This window comes from Trachymyrmex septentrionalis, unplaced genomic scaffold (genome assembly GCF_001594115.1).
Source record: "Trachymyrmex septentrionalis isolate Tsep2-gDNA-1 unplaced genomic scaffold, Tsep1.0 scaffold16, whole genome shotgun sequence".
Classification (NCBI taxonomy): Eukaryota; Metazoa; Arthropoda; class Insecta; order Hymenoptera; family Formicidae; genus Trachymyrmex; species Trachymyrmex septentrionalis.
This window is the reverse complement of record NW_017304758.1, coordinates 2,072,901-2,093,629: the sequence shown is the minus strand read 5'-3', so window position 1 is coordinate 2,093,629 and position 20,729 is coordinate 2,072,901. Positions and strand designations below refer to the sequence as shown.

At 39.1% G+C, this 20,729-nt stretch overlaps 1 protein-coding gene across 1 annotated transcript in view; it reads left to right on the top strand.

Moving 5' to 3' along the window:
- The first annotated feature begins 254 nt into the window (after positions 1-254).
- Positions 255-20,729, top strand: part of LOC108746191 (iroquois-class homeodomain protein IRX-3) — a 33,719-nt gene continuing 13,244 nt past the window's right edge. Inside the window, exons 1-3 of the mRNA XM_018482807.1 lie at positions 255-1,534; positions 14,724-15,218; positions 18,826-18,938. Of these exons, the coding sequence (XP_018338309.1) occupies positions 1,496-1,534; positions 14,724-15,218; positions 18,826-18,938 (647 nt within the window). The 5' untranslated portion in view covers positions 255-1,495. The remainder of the gene's footprint in view (positions 1,535-14,723; positions 15,219-18,825; positions 18,939-20,729) is intronic.

The window sequence follows — 20,729 nt, the reverse complement described above, 5'->3', positions numbered from 1 at the left end:
AAATAGAGAAATAGAAAACCTGGAGAGAGATAGTAAAACGGAGCAAGAACAACAGTATAGTGCTTGGTTCTAGTTATTGTTGTGTGTTGTCAGCAGTAAGCGGGCGTGCACGCGGTGGAAACACGCGCCGCCGTCAGTTCGTACTTGGCGCTTTTGCGATGCGCGCGATCTGGTAGCGCCACGATCGGAGAAGTCGCGATCGGCACTGTAAGCGAGAAGAAGAGGAGGAATAAAAAGACGAACCACAAGCTTCTCTTTCGCGAGTTCGAAGCGCGTGATTGCGCAGGCCGTGAGGCGACCGGCTGCGTGGAAGGACCACGGAGGATAAAAAGAGACGGCCGGCGTGCGCGATTCACATCCTCCTCGCTGTTCTCCCTCTCACTCATCTCCATCTCTCTCTTTCTCTCTCGCTTTCCCTCTGTCCTCCTCCGTCATTCCTCTCCTTTTTCAGCGGTATCCCTCCGACACCCTCGCTCAACCTACCACTCTACCTCTCTCTTTCTCTCTCTCTCCCTCTCGGGCCCCCCTCACCCCCTCGCTCAGCTTGCCATCCCGTCCCTCTGACGCTCGCTCGTTCTCGTTCCCTCCTCTCTCTATCCCATCTACCCTTCTCGCTCCTCCTCACCGTAGCCGTCTCGCTCGCGCCCGCGATCCATGTACCTCCGCCTTCCTATCCACCAAGCGGAGGACTGGATTCCGTCGAAAAGAAACGACGATTCGGAGGATAGTCGCGACCGATCATAGCTGGCGCGTCGATCGGATCAACGGAGTGAACTAGCCGTCCGCGACTAACCGCATCGCGCGTTACCACGACAAGTGCCACGCATCGCTGTCGCGCGCTCTGTGCCCTTTGATCCTTTTTTTTTTTTATACCGCAACTCGTGACAGTTCACGCTCCTTCTTCAAGAGGACTCTCGTCCGTTTCTCCCTTCGACCAACGCAAGAGTGATCGGAGTGCGTGCAGTCCGCGATACGACCATATATCGCCGGCTGTTCGCGGCACTTTCTTTCGCAACCTGCTTCCGCGAGTGCTCCCGCAACGACGACGATAACGACACGTACACAAGTTCCAATAACAGAACCGCTACCGAGGATTATTTCTCGGTCGTCCTCGCGCTTCGACTTGTTTTCGCGTGTGACAGTGCGAGTGCATATGCCGGCAGCGGACCGCCACCGATTTCAACCGGTTCGAGTGCAGCTGGACGGTCAATCGCGACCGGGCATACGGGAGTGCCGTCAACGCGAGTAGCACCCCGTTACGGGGGTGGCTGGACACGCGACACAGAGGGTTCTCACGCCTCCGCGTGAGCATTCGCCTCGGGCGCGCTAGTGAGAAAAAGGAAGGGAAGGGGAAAAAAAAAGAGCGGAAGTGTGAAACCGATTCGCGAAGTGACTACGTTCGGGAGCGAGGCACACACGGCGAATGCCGCGGACTTCTGGAACGATGATCGCGTAGCGGTGCCCGACCATCACGGCCCTGAGCGGCCGACACATCATGTCACAGTTCTCTTTCCGAGGATCGCCAAATCTACAGGTGAGCGCTCTCGATCCTGCGTACTCTCCGGGAGAGATCTCGCAACTATGCATGTACGTCCACTTGCAAGGAAAAATTCGCAGATTAATTTGAACAAGTGTCAATATCGCTTCGATTATTTTACACCGTGGATACATCCATAGAAATTGGAGAGAGCGACCAAAAATAAGACTTTAATGTTTAATGTCTTCCATCAATGTAGATTAATTTTTAATCTCGGTTCAATTTACTCTCTGTATCTTTTTTTTTTGTAGAACTAGAAAAAAAAATGAAAAGTTGAATGAAGTTAATCTGCACTGATATAAATGATAAAAATATAATAAATTTTTTCCATCGTCTCTGATTCATTGACGTTGAATTCTTTTACATATTGTAAACATTTAAGTTATTGATATGTATGTTGCTATGCCTAGTTGCTATTCGTTTGTAATATATTACTTACTTTCGCAGCAACTCCATATGTTCAAAATTATGCATAACTTTTCTGTTAAAGCGAGCGTATCCACTTTGATGTATATGTGTACGCGTGTATTGAAAATGAAATATGAAAATTCAGAAAGATACTTGCAAGTGAATGTGGCATTAGGATCTAAAAACTGTCAGCCGTTTGAATATGTGAAAAAGTAGTCGATTAGCGCAAGTGATTCGATAAGATTGATGCAGCGAAGTCAATGATCACAGACATAAGCAGACAGATAAGTCGCAGCTGTTAGCCGAGATCACCTCACTAATATCAATGATTCCCGCTTGCACTTCGAGCTAGCTCGTTTTGCTATATCAGGAACCGTTATAAAAAAAAATCACTTAACAGCTGTACCGAGCAAAAAATCGATAATTATCCAAGAGATAAGCGAAAAGAAGTAACCTCGTTGATAAATAAATGAGCCATGAAACGGACGTCTTGAATGTCGTGTGTGCCATTCTTCTTACATTTAACATTTCAGTAAAATACGGGAAACTGATCTTCCAATCGCAGTTAGAATTATTTATTGTGCATTTGTATCGTTTACAAACGTATTGTACCGATTGTAAAACGAAAGTAATCGAATCAGCAAAGAGCGCATAATTAAACGATCCGATCGCTGCGCTTGTAACACATCGTTTTTTCATTCCTCCCTAACTTGTGTTAAACTAATACATAGCACATAATCAATAATAAGGAATGGCGTATGAAGCAAATTTTTGTGAATCGTTTTTACCGGAATTTCTGTCCGTGTTTGATATTTTTGCTCCATTTTACACTAAAGCGATTATAACGAACAGAAAACCAGAAATATCAGGCCAAAAAACACATGACACTTTTTTTATTACAAGTTATGGTCGATATGATCGCGATATTATTTATATTCAGCTTGTAACACATCTGTGTTTTCTTCTAAATTACAGTTTCTAACGACACGTATATTAAGTTAATAATAAGTGCAAAGACTTTTTTTTGCAGATGTTTCAACGTAAACGGGAAAAACTTATTTTTTTCTTTAAATCTAACATGTATGTATATAAGCTTAGTCATAATAGTTCTCGATATAGCTCAGTATTTTCTCATCTTTGTATGTTAACGACAGGCTGATTTGCGTTTTTTCTTGATGTCATTTTGGCTCGAGGTGTAATTCGTTAGTGTTTGTAAAGTAAAATGTAGTTAATGATCGAACGTTCAAGTAACACGTATGTATTAGTTCTCTTACGTGTAGCCCCTTGCACACATGCACGTATACGCGTACGTACACGCATAATACATAGCTCGACAAATGTATTCCTTATTACTGACTATGTAACGATCGCGCGAGGCGAGATATTGTCGGCGCGATTACGAAGCAACTTCTCGCCGGCTAACCGCGACAGAGTGTCATCGTTTGCAGAAATTACGATCGGGGCTAATTTCGCGCTGCGACGTTGTATTAAAGGCAGTTCTCCCTTGGTAAATAATTTCCGCCATTAAAATCACGAATGCGTGCGACGCGTCATCGTTAGGCGTCGTTAACTCGTTTTGGCCTCACGAGGCGTATCGAATAATTTGTGTAGGGAGGAATCCCTCCCTCACGGCGGCGGAGGTGAGGGTTGCGAAAATGAATAGCCGTTGGCAAGCCGGAGAGGTTCCGTACCCACGTGTCCTGACACGCTGTATATAGGTATACCTTGCATACACGCCGTGCATAGCGCTGAACTGAGAACATGTGTTGCCACGCCTAAATGATCGAAGAGCCGAGCTCGGCGGAATAATTATCTTGTCTTACTAACAACGAAGGTTTTTGTCATAATAGCAGCATCGCATGCTGCTGCATTTCAACCGTATCTCGAAGGTGGTAATTGGTGCGTGCTCCACGCGCGCCTTTCCCATACCCGTTCTGTCGCTCTTCCCGTTCATTTCATGTTTATATTCGTAATTATTAGATTATGAATACATTTCTTTTTTCACATCGATTTTATATTTCATATGAAATTATACGCATGAATCGAGACATTAATATTCGTGAAAAATATTATTCTAAGAATAATATTCTAACACGGCGTAAATGTTACATTGGCACAAGTAAGTGCGAGTAAAACGGATATATTGAAGATACGAAGGAATGCCGATGCAAACGCGAGAATTATATTACAATCACTTTACATATAGTACGTTGTTAAAGTGCTGATAAAATTGATGGTCTCTTATCAGTGTTATATTCCACTTATAGTGCAGTTTGGAAAAATGAAGAAATAATTATATTAGTCAGTGTGTTTATCGTTGACATATTGCTGAGATATGATGTATATGTATAAATGATAACTCGTCACTGGTAAAGTAATATTTTTTCATCTTTTTTTTAATGTCCTCCATATTCGGCGCGTATTGTTTTGTAATATGAAATACATCAAGGAACACGTGGATTATTTTTGCGAGCTTGTCTATTTATGAAAAATACATTTTTAATTGCATGCCGCTTGCATGTCGGGAAAAAATGTCGCTAATGTTAAATAATGATGCGTATAAAATTACAATTTATCAAAATTATTACCATTATCTTCATCTGCATATCGTTCGTATTACTTTAAAACCATTAGTAATTAAAAGCCATTAATTTATTGCGCTGCATGCAATGTCGGTAATCATCACATATCGCAACATGTCACTACGCTTGAGGAAATAACGTGCCATAAATGAATAGCACTAGGCGAACATAATAAATTCATCATCAACAACTCCTAAACGTTTGCACATGTGTAAAAGCGAATTCAGCGTCGACGAACCGGATGACGATGAAAAAAAAAATTTATCATTCTATTTTTATCATTTAAAGTCCCATCTTTTTGTCGTACTCCTCCATTTTCGTATATCACATAGATTTAGTGTATCCACGATGTAAAATGATCGAAGCAATATTCACACTGACCATTACCCAAATTCATCTGTTGTACGTTGATCCGACACGTCTCTGCAAACGCCAACGCAACGCTTGGCGACGTTGCACGATAGTCTCGCTTGCCGTTTAATTCCGGCTTGAAAAATTGTCGCGCCCATAAATACACAACTGTCCTTTGTTTTTTCCTTTTTTTTCAACAAAGCCATGCTCTCTGCATCGCGGCGCAGCTAGGCGGTGATTAAATTTAGAACGCGGTAGAATTCATATCGCTAATCTGCGTCGGTCAATTTAATTGAGATAACGACCTCTTCGTCCTCGTACTCTCTCGTACTCTCGTATATCTTCGTCCTTGTGGTATTTTTGCCCGTGTCACGTCGTAAGGCCAGAGCGTCGACATCGCTGATGTATCGAGGAACTAGACGAACGCCGCGGTTAAGCCTACAATTTGTTATGCCACCAACGGCATTTCCTCTCGACAAAATGTCACAACATACTTGAAATTATCGTATAACTGCAGGGAGACGTCATAAGACGGGCGAATAGCTTATATTTGAATTATGTTTTGTGCTAAAGTGCGTATATGTATATGTATATACTCTTATTTGCTAAAAAGTTATACTTAAAAGAAAATAGCGATACGGGAAACACGGATCGGTGTACACTCTGCAGTTTCTCGTGTCGTGTTGCCTTGACACACGATCGGTTTACATTAGTTATGACGACTACGAGATTAGACGCAGCACTAGCTTGTAGATAACGGTGCAACGAATTAACTTGATTACGGACGAAGATGAATCGCGAAGATTTGCGCTTTAAGCTCTAATTCGCTTCTGCCTTTCGTCAAAGACATGTGTATCAGGATCCACTATAAAATTCAATCCAGATTTGTGCGCGATCACATTTTATTGAGTCGTGCATCCTAAGACTAGCGAGTATCGTATTCCCGTGTCGATTTACTCGTATTGTAATTCGCTCAGTACTGTATTTCGCTCAGTTGCAGCCACGTTTCATAAAATGCACCAATTTTTCTGAAATATCTAAAAACTTAACTCTATACAGATTGAAAATAATTGTATCGGGCAATCAAAATAAATTATATAAGAAACTTGAGCATAATTTTTTTTTTTAATTTTTATATTCCAGAATTCAGTTTGATTGTCCTACACAATTTTGATAGTTTAATAAAATTATTTTCAAATCTGTATTTAGCTAAATTTTTAAATACTTCAACAAAATAATCTTTCTATGTACGAATTTCTTTATGACCTTGCGTTATACATAAATCTTTATGTGGGATATATAGTGGACTTTGCTGGACCTTAAGTAATTACCTGTCTTTCGTTATCGCCGTGTACGCACATCGCATTGCGATACGAATCGACGTAGCACGGGAAATTCGTGTGATACGGCTGACGTAACGGTTTAATCAGGATATCGATACAATAGATAGCTATCATAGCCAGCACGATGAGGACGATATGTCAATGACTTACGTAACTAGATTATATCCAAACACATCTGAGTACATTATGATATGATCGGTGTATCACATGTATTTATCTATTTGGAAGTAGTCCTACTTGAGTAAAAACTTTTGGAGAAGTGCTCACACAAACAGGAATGGAATATTTGCATCCATGATGTTGCTTATCTTCGTATCTTTTCTCGAACGACGATATCATAAATAAATACGTGATTGTGATATAATATATTCTAATAATGAATAAATATCGCGATAATCTCATAATATTGTATACCGACAGAAAAGTTTTGTATTTATATAACTGTAATTGCATGATAAAATAATTATGACGAGGAGTTTCATTTTTATAGTTATTATGCTAAGATGTTAGTATTGTTAGTAATAATAATTGCATTAATTTACAGTTCTATACACTGAAAAATATATAATTGACATCGAAAATGATATTATGAAATATATCACATAATAACTATAAAAATATAAAGCTCCTAATTATAATTATTTTATCATAAAATTATAGTCATAAATATAAAAACACATTTTTAGTGTATATTTAATTGTATTTAATTATATAACTAATTAATAAACTATCGAAGGGATATCGGAGAGAAATACTGATTTAAAAGGGAAGAGATTTGTCAAAGATTGTGCATCACACTAAAACGTTCAATAATGGCGATTCGGGAAGAAGGAAAGGAAGGAAGAAGGGTTCCCCATTGACGGCGGCTATATAAAAATTATGAATGGCCATATTATTGCAAGTTGGCAGAGCGACGACGTGTCGCGACGTGTTATATATAGATATATATGTAGATACGATCGCCGGTAGTAAGTTCGCGCCCAGCGGTTAGCGCTGTTTCACTCGCTGACTTAGCGCTACTCGAGCTGGTCTCTACAGCTGACTCAGATCCGCCCTCGGCTTCTTTCTCTCGCGTTCCCTCAATTGTCCTTTTCGCTCTTTCGGCCGTGACACGTTTGTTCATATTCACATTAGTAGGTAGCGACAGTCATCACGCAAGCGACATTCGGAAAATTCATATCGGATCACGTGGACCTCTACTTAATAAGACGAATACTCGACTAAAAATTTCCAACTCGAATTTATAATTAGGTAGTCACTGCCATTGGTAACATGATACTAACTCTCCATATAAATAATCCAACAATATTGACGAATTACAATACTTATAACAAGCTGAATGTTAATCTTTGACTACAGCAATAAGTCATTTGAAGCCCAGCAAAAATTATGATATATGATTGATACTATAAGATGCTAAATTATAGATAAAAAGCTTTGAACTTTTCTCCATCAATCGCTTTAAAGTCCGTATCAGATTAGGAATTGACGATTATAATGGACTCGATGTAATGCGATTGACTGAAATATATTGTTAGATATCAAAGAAGCAGTGGTAATATAATCGTTTGAGTTGAATGAGTTTATATTTTTTATTTTTCCATATGTGTCAGAATAAAAATCAATCCATTTTTGTGGTTAATTTCCAAGTACACAACATCTATAATAGCGTATGCATTTAGTAATTAAATTTGGGTGTGTCAAATTTAATACATTTCTTTAAGTTAAATAGTTTAACTCTATTGTTTTAGTTAAATTACCGACATATTGAGTAAAAGTAGTGGCGACCTATAAGAAATGATTAAAAATAATTCGAAATTATAAATTTAACAGTGTAAAACCGGAAAACCGTCAATCACAATCGTTAATCCCTGTCTGGCGGAGATTCACTTGTCTTCTACACTTTAATCACTTCAAATTTTTAATGCAATCGTGTTTCAAAAAAATGATTTTAAATTGAATTCAAGATACTTGAATAATTAATTTTTAGTTAAATTTTGATCATTTTTCTAATATTATTATGTACATCTAATCTCAAATAATCGTCGATAGAGTTAAATAATTTCAATGGATAATTTGAAATTTGATGTAGGTACATTGCCACGTAAGGTCTGAAGAGGTTAAACAGGACGCTTTAGAACTAAGTGTAATTTTCATAACTGTACTTGAGGGTTAATTTAAAAAAACACTCTGCTACGTCCCTTATCCTTTACCACCAGGATATGTTTCAGCTTCGATGGCAGCTACACGTAGTAATTCTCCCACACGATAAGTCACCGGTAACACAGTAACCACATAGCCGTAACATAGTAACGCTCTTCCGTAAGCATCGTCAACGAGAATGCGATTACGCCGACGCGGGCGAAAGTAGTATCGCCCTGTCTCGGTGCGTAGTGGTGGTATCGTTCGTCACAATGTTAAACCGAGTATCGTACGTATGTACGCTATTGTATCACCACAGGTCCTCTTCTGATAACGCGCCGCCGCCGCCGCCGGCCGTCGTCGTCGTGGTCGTTGGTAATCGCTTTACGGCGAAACTTCGGTGTTGGATGACGACTTCGCAGTTCCACCGTTCTGCTTTTGTCGAAATACGCGAGCGAGGGCTCACCGCGAGCCCCCGGGAACCGTGAACGATACGATTGTATGTTCCGGGCGTTCCCCTCCACGACGATCAACGCCAACGATAACGCCGCATTTTGCTCCCCTCGGAGGCACGGGAGTATGACCATAAGCGATTAGCAGGGAGGAATTAATTAATTTAGCTGCATATCGCGCGCAAATTATCGATGATACTTGGCGAATTATCGACGATACTTTGCGAGAAACGCGATTTCACAAACCGCCCCAATTGTTTTTCGCAATCGCGGTTGTAGTCAGCGCAAGAGCATAAATCTCACTCTTTTCACGCGTTTTCACGAATTTTTTTTTTTTTTTTTTTTTTGGAAAAGAAAATATAGAAGAACGAATGGACGAATTAAATATAGAAAAATAACCATTTACGCGGAATATTTAGAACACTATGACTGGAGAGAGTATTGATTCCTTGTCACAGCAGAAATTGAATTTGCAAGAATAACTGATCTCCGGAAATAGAGGATCATTACATTTTTAAGTTATTGCTAGTTAAAATTTGACTCGCGTAGGTATTTTCGAGCATACAAATGGTTTACGCGACTCGTTTGAATCACGAATATAAAAACTGTTTTCCCGCAATCGACGTATTTCCAATTAATTTTATTTTATACACGCCGAATTATTCGGATATTTTAATTTTTAATTCTTTTGTACTTTTAATGCGTTTGAACATTTTTATTATGTATTAGACAGTAGACATTTTTATTCGTTCATTAATTTCCGCACGACTGGTCTTCGAAGTCATAGTAAGTTTCAAATTTTCAACAGATTCAAAAGATTTATTTCATTGATCAGAGAGTTGATCTTGAGTTTGAAAAATAATTGCAATCGTATTGTCTGACTGTAGGGAATTAGCGGAGATTTTCACGTTTTTCCGAATGTAATATTTAGCAAATGGAGACGGCAGGAAGATAGAAAAAAAGAGAGAGAAAGGAGAGCGTAGAGAAATATGGATAGACGAGTCGCGCGGGGTGGGAACATAAGTGAGTACTGCGAGGCCTAAACACATACGCGGGGAAGGTCCATCAATCTGGCCTGGAGTCAATATTGACTTGGTTGGGCCTCGTTGCAAAGAGGGCATCATCGGCACGCATAAAGAGGATCCGGATCGGCCGCCGTGCCGGTCCCTTTTCGCTCGCAGGACACGCGTGACAAATGCTCCGCGCGCAAACACCGGCGCATCTGTGTCCACAGGATAACCGATTCTCTTCCGAATGGCCTATAAATCCTGGAAGTGCAGTCGCGCTGCGAAGGTCCGCCGTTCGTTTCCTATTCGACGTACCTCCTATTCGCGTTCTTTACAAGCTTCTCTATCTGACATTCCGTATCGCCCGGAGCATCACCGTCGTCAACCTGAATTTTTACATTTATCGACCTCTTCGCTGAAGAAAGACACCCATGACTCCTCTTGGATTTTACTTGAATAAATTTCTCCGTGAATTGTCCAACTTCCAAGATCCGACAATTGAAACTTGCTCGCACGTTATGATATATTGCGTGTATTATGATTTAATCTGTGTATTATAATTTAATCTGCCAATTAAAGCAAAATAACCACATGTCTCCAAATATTATGACTCTTGATTTTCACATATATGTAAATTATTTATCATTTAACCTATGTTCAATCATGGACAAATATAAATTATTCTCATATTTATCATTACATTGACCTTAGCTATGCATACTTATTTTTCATATATGTATATGGTTACTAGAAGAAAAAGAAGAAGTGATCTAAAAAATATGTCTATTGTTTGCTCAAAAATAGTCTAAAATCATAATAAATACTGGACTTTTAGTTTATTAATTCTACTAATATACGAAAAGAACGATTTTGATGAATCTAAAAATTTAGATAGACTTGAAAATAATTTTGTTGGATCATCAAAATAATTATGTATTATAGAAAACTCAAGTACGATGAGTAATACTGTAAAAAAATTTTGACGTTCTAGCAATTAATTTGAGCATATTTTACATAATTATTTTAATAGTTTAATAAAATTATTTTCAGATCTATCTAATTAAATTTTTAAATACTTTAGCAAAACCATTCTTTTCGTATAAAGTTTCGAAATTTCACTGAGATTTCAGAAACCTCAGAGTGTCTGTATAACTAGGATTAACATTTTTATATACGGTTATATGTTGTCAAATAAGCCTTTAAATATCTCAACACTTTTTTGAAAATATCAGCTTGTTATTCCAGTCCTAGTATCCTCCAGCAATATTTTCGCGAAGCTTTTTATCGCTGCCGAGAGAAACATTGCTGATCGCGCTATTATTTGTTTCTACATTTATTCGTTGCGTCGTGCATACAAATCGGATCATAAGATGCGTGTGCCAGGTGCTGTCGGTGTGTACCGAGTGCTGATTCTTAGTTGCTCGTCAGGTACTCGATGTTCACGGTCGTTTTAATCCGAGGACATGCGTTTTTTTTCCCAGACTCGGATGACGATCCATCGATCATCGACTCGCGGCGCGATGCGTGCGATATCAGTTTTTCGCGACGCATGAGCGATGGATCGTCGTGATTCAGGTATATCCAGGTACCTGAATGACAACCAGTGTGCGAGTCGAGAGATTCCGGTGTAACTTTCCGCAAACTCCTCGAAGATGTCAGGTCGACACTAAGCGGTGCGATGCTCCTTCGGCAGTGTTCAAATATTCACGTATATTCTCCGACGACGAATTCTCGCTCGACTCATTCACTCGCAATGCAGGTACATCCCGACGATTGCTCGTCCACTTTATCGCCAACCGGTTTTTTATAATACGTATCAAGTAACGGATGTTCACGCGAAACTTTACACGGAATCGAGTGTAAGTAACGTATAATATAATTACGCGAATGTCGCGAAAAGAGAATATACGAAGAAAATGTCACCGCTCGCGTGCTGGAGATTAACATTCGAGAAAAATCGAGTCGATTATTTTTCTAGTTGACGTTTGACATATATATCTGCCTTTTTCCTTCTAAAATATCCATAAATATAAATCCAAATGATATGCAGAATGATTCTAGTTTTAATAAATAGCTGGCGTGCAACGGATGATAAAAGTTCGCTCCGAACGACACGAGAAATTTTATATCAAACGTAAAAAAAGAATTTCGTACACACCTAGCATGAGCAAAGTCGAAATCAGGCGAAATCTCAGGTTTCTACTTAATCTGCAATATTTTTCGAACTTGATGGCCGCGTTTCAATCCTAAGAACGATTAATCAATGTGAGACACACAATTATAACGAACGTAATTTACTTCAAAATTTCAGCAAACATAAGGGAAAAATCGACATTGTTGCATTGTAACGTGATTGTTAAATCGCAATTCATCCCCCCAGCACGTGTCCCTTCAATGGAAGGTAATCTACGAGAGAAATCACAGTGATGGCAATTAGCGCGCTCGTGGCACAAACGAGGGAATGAACAGCTAATACGTCGATATATCGACACATATACGCCGTACGAATAATTATTGCTTTCGTCGATAGCTACTGGCACGCTGTACGTCACGTAACACTGCTTCGAACCTTTGCTACTTTGCTACTTTAAAGGAGACAGCGATGAACTCAATGGTGCTTAAACCTAACATAATACTTTTTCAATTCTGTCAAGTTTTTCTGCAAGGCGTGTGCGCTCATAAATATTCTCTCTTGAATTATTAATGTATATTAATAAATCATTAAAAATTTATGATAAGATCTTTGTGATAAAGTAAAGAATTTTATAAACATGCTTTTTCTATACAGGGTAACAAAAAAGTTTGATCACAAAATTTTGTTCATCAAATTAGTACATTTACGAAAAACAAACTCTGAAGTTTTAATCGTATCTAAAACTAATAATTAACATTCAAAAAATAGCTACCTTTAGCTTTGGTATAAATTTTAAAACGTTTTTGGAACGCATCAACGATGGCTGCGCATCTTTGAGTAAATAAATACTCCCGGGCAATCAATAGAGTATTTTCAGTTTTTTCATCAACCAATAAAGATCTTTTGATGCAGAGTCCTTTTATAATATTTAATAAGATATAAGTAACACAACTCCAAAGTTGTTTTTCATAAATATACATTATTACTCAGGTTAGCAAGCTAACACTATTTGTGGTCATATTAATATCAAAATAACGATAAATAATGTGCTATCTGAATAATCATTTTGATAAAAACAGAAAACTATATGATCAAACTTTCTTGTCATCCTGTATATACACAAATACGTATATGTAACATATTATGGAAATTATAATGTTACAGTTTCCGTTTAATGATTATTACAAATGGTTGAAAAAATAAATAAAATTAAATAATAGAAGGAAAAATAATAGAAAATAAGAATAGAGAAAAATTCAATTGTTACGATAGAATTTTTTAAATATTGCATCAATTTTTCGTTATTTTGTAAAAAAATATGATAAAATAAGATTTCATTTGTAAAACAAATCTACGTTAGGCATCACTGTGCGACACCTAGCACAAAGGTGATATAGTTGCCGCTGTGGTTTGCACGGTTGCGACTGGCAAGCAGCTTCGATGCGATCGCATCGAATAACTCAGCTGGCTTCCTCTCTCGAGGACTAGGACTGAGTTATGGCCCGTGCTAGCGGACACTCGCCAACACGCTTCGTCGTTTAATCCTTTGCCCGATCCGGAGTCCCGAAGTGAATTCTTGCCATCGTCGGCTTTTCCCCCGAACTCCTTGAAATCTTACGATTTCTGGGAGAGAATGGTTGGATGTATGGTTATGCATCCGGCGAAGGACCAGTCCCTTCGCCTTTACGCGGGATACAAATATCGAACGTATTTTTAAATCGAGAGAATTTCCTTTCTTTTTCTTTTTGTAAAATTGGATCTATCAGATATTTTTATATTTAAATCGATTCATCGATACGAAAGAAATTGTATTTTAAAGCGCATTTTTTATCCGAAACCGGAGAACTGCTTTATATGGGTAATGCATAATTGTTTTATATTAGCTTTATCGTCGTCAATCGCAACGCGCGTCGAAACATAGTGGAAATACGGTATTTGCCATACATACGCACACGCGTTTGGCCAACGTGCGACAGTTGGCCCTCGAAACATCGGCGACGCATCGAGGACACGCATTAACGCGACTCTCTCTCGACGCCATAATGCGTATCGCGCATGGGTTTTTCGCCCCAGCACAATGCGTACGGGGGTTTCGACAATATGTTTGGGGCTACCGAAACGAGGCAATGGATGGATGGATGGATGGATGGATGGATGGATGGATGGATGGCTGGGACAATCGCGGGGAGCGTCTCTCTACGGGGTAGGGGTGTTGCACGGGGGTTTGTTTAGGTTCCCGGGCGCGAAAGGCACTCAACCCGCTAATCTATTTAGCCGTAGTGTTTGATATGGAATTAATGAGACTCGCCGGCATTATGCCCAGAGCCCGTAGAGATTTTCGGTTTAGTCCGTGGAAATAAAAGGGGGGAGCCTGATGCAGTTGCGTTCACCTTTTCATAACGGAGATCGTACCATTCGCCAGCTGCAACACGTCGTAATATGTCGTCGATACTTTGAGATTTCGTAGCGACGATATATCTAATCTTTCACGAGATACGTACACCTAACGCTCGTTTCTACCAATGTACTTCAATTTTAATCTTAATTAAAGTTTTCTTTATATTTTTTTTTTAGTTCTGAGAATAAAAAAAAGATGCGGAGTAAGTTGAACTGAGATTAAAGTTAACGTACATTTATAAAAACAGGTATAGGTTTCACGAAAAAACTTGAATTTAACTTGGAAAAAACTTCACGCGTACGTAATCAATTAATAAAATCAATTTTTAACTGGATACTGATTGGAGCTCTACAATCTTGTTGATTACAGTGTCCTGTGACAGTGAACTCGTCATTGGCGCCGTCCTCGGCCTCGCCTGTCACCGGTGTAATCCTCAGCGCGGGCGGCTCGTCCCTGGTTAGCAGCGTAGCCGCCAGTACGACGACGAATCATCCTCTGGACGTAGCCGGTCTGTCGCAAGCGAGGATGGCAGTGACGAGCGCAATTGTGAGACCGCCTGGAAGTCCCACTACCTCGGTAAGCCCGTCCCAGGGTCATCCGCCACCATCGGCCGGGGGTCCTACTGCAGCTAGGTGTTGCGATACCGGTCGGCCGATCTTCACGGATCCGCTGACAGGCCAGACCGTCTGTTCCTGCCAGTACGAATTGCTAGGTGGCTATCAGCGTCTAGGTGGTCTACCCACGGCCGCGCTCTCTATGTACAGCGCGCCATACGCGGCCGCCGCCGCAGCTGCGGCGTCCGAGGGTATGGCTGCGTACTTTCCTAGCTTGGGCGCCGAGCAAGCACCCTTCTACACGCCCACGGTGAGTCGATGCTATTGAGTGTACAATGAAACGAAAAGGATCGAGGTGAAAGTTCGTGAAATCCAAATTCGACAGTTCTATGCTCACGTTTTTTCTTCCCACTACGAACTTTCGACTACGAACGAAGGATTTTTTTTTTTCCATTCTGTGCAAACTTCGCACACACGCACGCACACACACATGCATTATATTTCCACTAAAATATATAACTTATAATCTTCACACGGTTGAACTACGCCGCACGCGATAAGCTCGACACTAGCCTTTGAATCGATTGTAATAGTATTTTGTCGCAACGGGATATGGTGTAAACTTTCCAGAATTTCCTCGCGGTAAGGAAAGTAGCGTATCGACAAGCCTGGGGGAGAGATAATATCGATGCACGACTGGAGCAATTCGTGAAACAAAGGATATCGTGGATTTTACGATTCCATCGATGATAATGTAACCTAGAAATTCTGGATTTCGTATAGCTGCATTTCATATAGCTATGTTTATTTCTTTTGTCAGAGACGAAACAAGCAAATGTATTTCATGATATAGTGCATTTTATGTAACTCATCTTGTTTGTTCTGCATAATATTATAGACTCAAGCGGAAATTCCAGATGTGAAGATGCTAGGCGATACGAATAGCCTAAGATATTTATACAATCAGTGATTTTCATTATTTAATTTATTTCCTGTAAGCAACTACGTAACAAAGGTACGTTTAACGAGTTAACGCGTTTAGAGATTTTAAAATAAAGCTAAATAAATATGTATATCATCGATATGTTGAATATAGCGTATAAGAGAAGAATAATTGTTTTAAGTATAATGTTATTATACAAGTACGTAAAAACAAAATATGATATCGTGTAAAATGTGATTTGAAGATATTATAAATCATTAAATGACAATCCTTTATAATGCATTTATAACTCTGTGCAAATATTTTCGTAAATGTATAAGAAGATTTCTTTATACTCCAAGTAGAAATTACAACAATTCTTTCAATATTTTCGGATTCTACTTGTTTTCGAATTCTTTCAAATGTTCCTCAAACTTGGCGTAAAGTACTAAAAGGTTAATATCTGAACGTAGTCGAGAGTTCATTGGAAGCTCGGGATGCGAGGTTTCTCCTCGCAGTACTTCCGCGTTCCTGCGCACTATCGTTGATCTCAGATCGTCGAAACGTTCAACATAGCTCTCCAATATCGATAAATGCTTCGTGCGAGCCGGCAATAGTAGCGACGTTATATTCTGCCGTAAAATTTTTATCACGTGGATTAAATCCCAGTATGAACGAACTTCTCTATATTTCTGTATCACTGAGTGCAGATTAAATTCTGATACGAATTTTTATATTCATGGCTTCGTTGAATGTTTCGAAATGACGTGTTTATTTAGCGGATTAACAAAGTTTAGCGATCCAATTTTTCCGATGTGACGCAATTCGCGCCTTTCGTTTACGCGTGCAGAAAAATAAAAAGCGCTTCTTTTCGTTTCACACCGTTATTGCCTTCTCGTGCAGCGATTCGCGATGTCGTCACGATTAGGTGACTGGGGAAGAGTTATTAATGTGTAATCTAGAAGAAGTGCTTTTGTGTGTTTGTCCATGCGTTGGACAAGCGTTATCGGACCACACGCGAAGCGTGTACGAAGAAATAGCGACGAAGCGAAAATTTATGAATCCATTCTACCGTAAACAGTAGGACACTGTCGCGTATTGCCGAGTCGTTGTCACTAAGACCGAGTTGTTATCGTCGCTCTTTATGATCGAGCTTAAGGGGTGCGAGTGTATAGCCATAGCCTGTTCATAACGAGGCAGCAGATTGTACAGGTCGTGCACAGACTATGCGACGTTCGTGATATTACTTGTATAAAGTCATTAAGTATCGCTTTTTAAAGAAAACGTTTATCTTCTAACCCCCGCTCTGCGGCATTCGCATTTACGCTGTTCATGGCGATTATCTGGCTACGGTTTCGTAGATTTATATAGCGTAATTCCTGTCGCAAACATTGCTTTTTGCAAAGCCCCGAACGTTATCGTGTAAAAACATTTCGTCTGTTTATTTCGTCTGTCATTCCGTGTGTATTTCGGATATCTGATATTAATCCTCCGGCTGCATTCATATTTTTACTTCGTCCTGTAATCTGGATTTTTTCCGGTTAGCCTAAGTTTTTTTTTTATTGTTCTAAGGTTTTTAGAAAAATTCAGAGTTATTTTTCAACATCTCTGTTACATTACTAAATAGTTCTTTAAGAGGAGAAATGAGGCTTCGCTTTTCCTTAATTCAAAAATTTGAATTAAATTTCGCTTAAAAAACTTAGATTGGAGACAGAGGATTAATAACATATCAAGTTAAGATGTTATTATGTATGATACGTATGTGTGTCATGCGAGAGCGAGAGCGAGAGAGAGAGAGAGAGAGAGAGAGAGAGAGAGAGAGAGATTGTCATTTATTTAGCTAGCGGCTTGGGAATATATTCCCTTTAAAGCCCGTATTAGATTACAGGTTGACGATTTCCATTGCCTCGTTCTATTTCAACCAATCATGATGGACTCGCTACATCGTGATTCGCTGAAACAGAACCAGGGAACCGTTAATCGTAATTGTCAACCCATAAGTCTGATATGAGTTTAAAGGTACTCTTAAAAACAAAAATACAAAAAGGAAAAATGTATTCAAGTAAAACTTTTGGTTAATTATGAAGTGTACTAAAAAGTAATGTACAAATACAACAGGTTGGAAAAAGAAAAAGAAATTCTTTGAAAAAAGAAGAAAAAGAATTGAAAAAAAAAAAAATAAAGAATACTTAGGATATTCCAAAACGATTTTACTCAATATTATATTGAGTAAAATTTTCATCGGAGAGAACGTTTTATAGCCTTAGCAAAGAATCTGAGAGAAAGAGAGAGAAAGAAAGAAAAAAAATCTTTCATGATCCTATTATACCCGCTAGATAAAATACAGCAGAAATTTAATTGTGACCATCCTGTCGTATAAGCGAGGTCATGGGTTAGAGAAGCAAACGAGAGAGCCACACACATCGAACCTAATTATTATTATCAGCGCTTTGCCAGCTATTCTTTCATCATCATTGATGCATCAGAGATCGGACCGAGCCGTGCGACTGATACGAACTAATTGCGACGTTTGTTCCGAAAAATGGATCTCTTTCGAGTAATTAACCGCATTCTGCGCGATTTCATTTAAACGTTGCGATAACGAGTGACCGGATTCGGAGAATGCACATACATATGCGCGGTAATAATCGAAATAAATCCATGGCGTGTGCAAATCACAGCATGTGGCTACTTGAAAGAACTTGTGAAAATTATTGTTGCAACCGCTAATATGATATGTATATATAGGTATATATATACACGTATATATTTATTAATAGCCTTGAAAAAAACTATGTGATATAAAACTGTTCAAACTCTTTTTCGACGTAAAACAATCTCGTACAATAATTACGCTTATCACTGTCGTTAATTTGCCGATCATTATTTTTCACCACGTCCTTTGTTACTTTTTTATATATATCATAATAATTGCATGATTAGCAATTGCAGAATTGAAATATTAAGATATTTATTTGTTTGTACGTTGTTACAGGCCGCCGGTCTAGATCTTAAAGAAAATCTGGGCGCTGGAGCTGCAGCAGCATGGCCTTATCCCTCGATGTATCACCCTTACGATGCTGCTTTTGCGAATTATCCTTTCAATGGGTAAGTCTTGTAAATATTTTCCGAATTATTCACTGTACGCATTACATGCATTATACATTTAGCGTATGTTGATTACGCGTATGTCCGATATCTATTATGTATACAGATTCAAGCACGGTCCAAAACAACAGCCGTTTAATTAGATAACGAACTGCATCTGGATGGCAAACAAACTAGATTTCCGATTATCGTTTTAAACGGAAGTGTACAATTGCCAAAAAATTGACTTGTTGACTTAGATAATGTCTAACCAGCTGGTATTAGAAAAATTGTATTCGCATAAAAAGCGAAAGCAATCTGAGCGGAATAAATGTCACGTATCATATCAGCTTTCGTAGAAAGGTAAAAATTTCCCGAAAGATCCTCGCGAGTGATAGAAAATGCCACGCTATAATTTTATTTATCTTGATGTTGATACCTTATAGCGGCCGTGATAATTATTTTAATGTCACCGAAACAGTATTAAATAGAAAGGATACTCCTGCTCTATAGCAAGAGCATAGTGTTCTTTTGCAAATCTATAAAATGCAGACGAATCTTAATTACCCCGTAATCTCCGCGATGCATTATGTATTTTCAACGTCGACGCACTTTAATGCCTTTTCCATCGCAAGAAAGGGAGAAAAAGAGAGAAAGATCAGGTTGTATGTGCTCCTTTTCCTCTCTACGGTCGATACGCTGGTGTACGGACGAAGATAAGACGGCGAGAGAAACACATAAACATTCCAATAAATTAGCGCTCAAGTGACCCGGGGCTGTCGCCACGACGCTTTTTTTTTCTCGCGCACTCGGAATCGGTCGCAGCGTGTCTGACGCGGTCGGCAAAAGGTCTTGTTTGATAATTTCAAGTTGGATCACCAGGATAATGGATATTAAAAATTTGGAGAAAGTATTCGGAGCGGCGCAAGCGACGTGACGCAACATGACACGACGTTGCGAACGATTGACGCGAGGTCGTCCGAAATATCGATAATTAGCCCGCTTAGTCGTGTTTCCGGGATCTCGCCAGTTTACGAGATTGTGGCAGATTCGAAAAACTTCGACTGTTATAACGGCGCGTATGTCAAATGCACAAACAAAGAGTTATTGCACGTACGCACGATTACTGGATCGTATCTATGTAAATATGACCGATAATATAAATTGCTGCTGGACATTAGTCCACGCTTGAAATATCTCTGTATAAATATCACAGTTGGGTCACTTTCGATCATAGCGAATATGGGCCTCGATCGCTAATGAGACTTTGGCTGCTTTCCTTTTGCAGTTGACACTTTTCATATAAATCGACACACATTGCTTTCCATTTATAATTTTGCTTAAACTCAATCGTTACTTTTCGACACATACTGCCCAAGAGGAAAGTCGGAGTGATTTATATTTAAATTCGATTTTGGTCGATTGAACAATATTAAAACAATATTAAAACGTATCCAGAACCCAGCTCCTACCGTTTGTAATATACATTGGAAAACACATCGTTTGAGAAATTTTAATTGTAAATTTTATAAGGCTAGTATTAAAAATTCGCATTATGCATTATGGCGTGCCATTTAATTGTATTCGAGTGTCTCTTAATTTTATCGATTTGTGTCTCCTAAAAGGAAAAACATCCTCTATTTTAAGGAGACAACGTTTCAGTTGTGTATAACTCTGGTGCAGTCTATAAAATTCTGTTCTAAGTTTTACGGTCACATTAATCTTTTTCTACATAATATCTATACCGCTGACGCGTGTCAACAAATTGATAAAGATTCAATTCCCAGCGTTCTTTTACGTCAATAACATTGA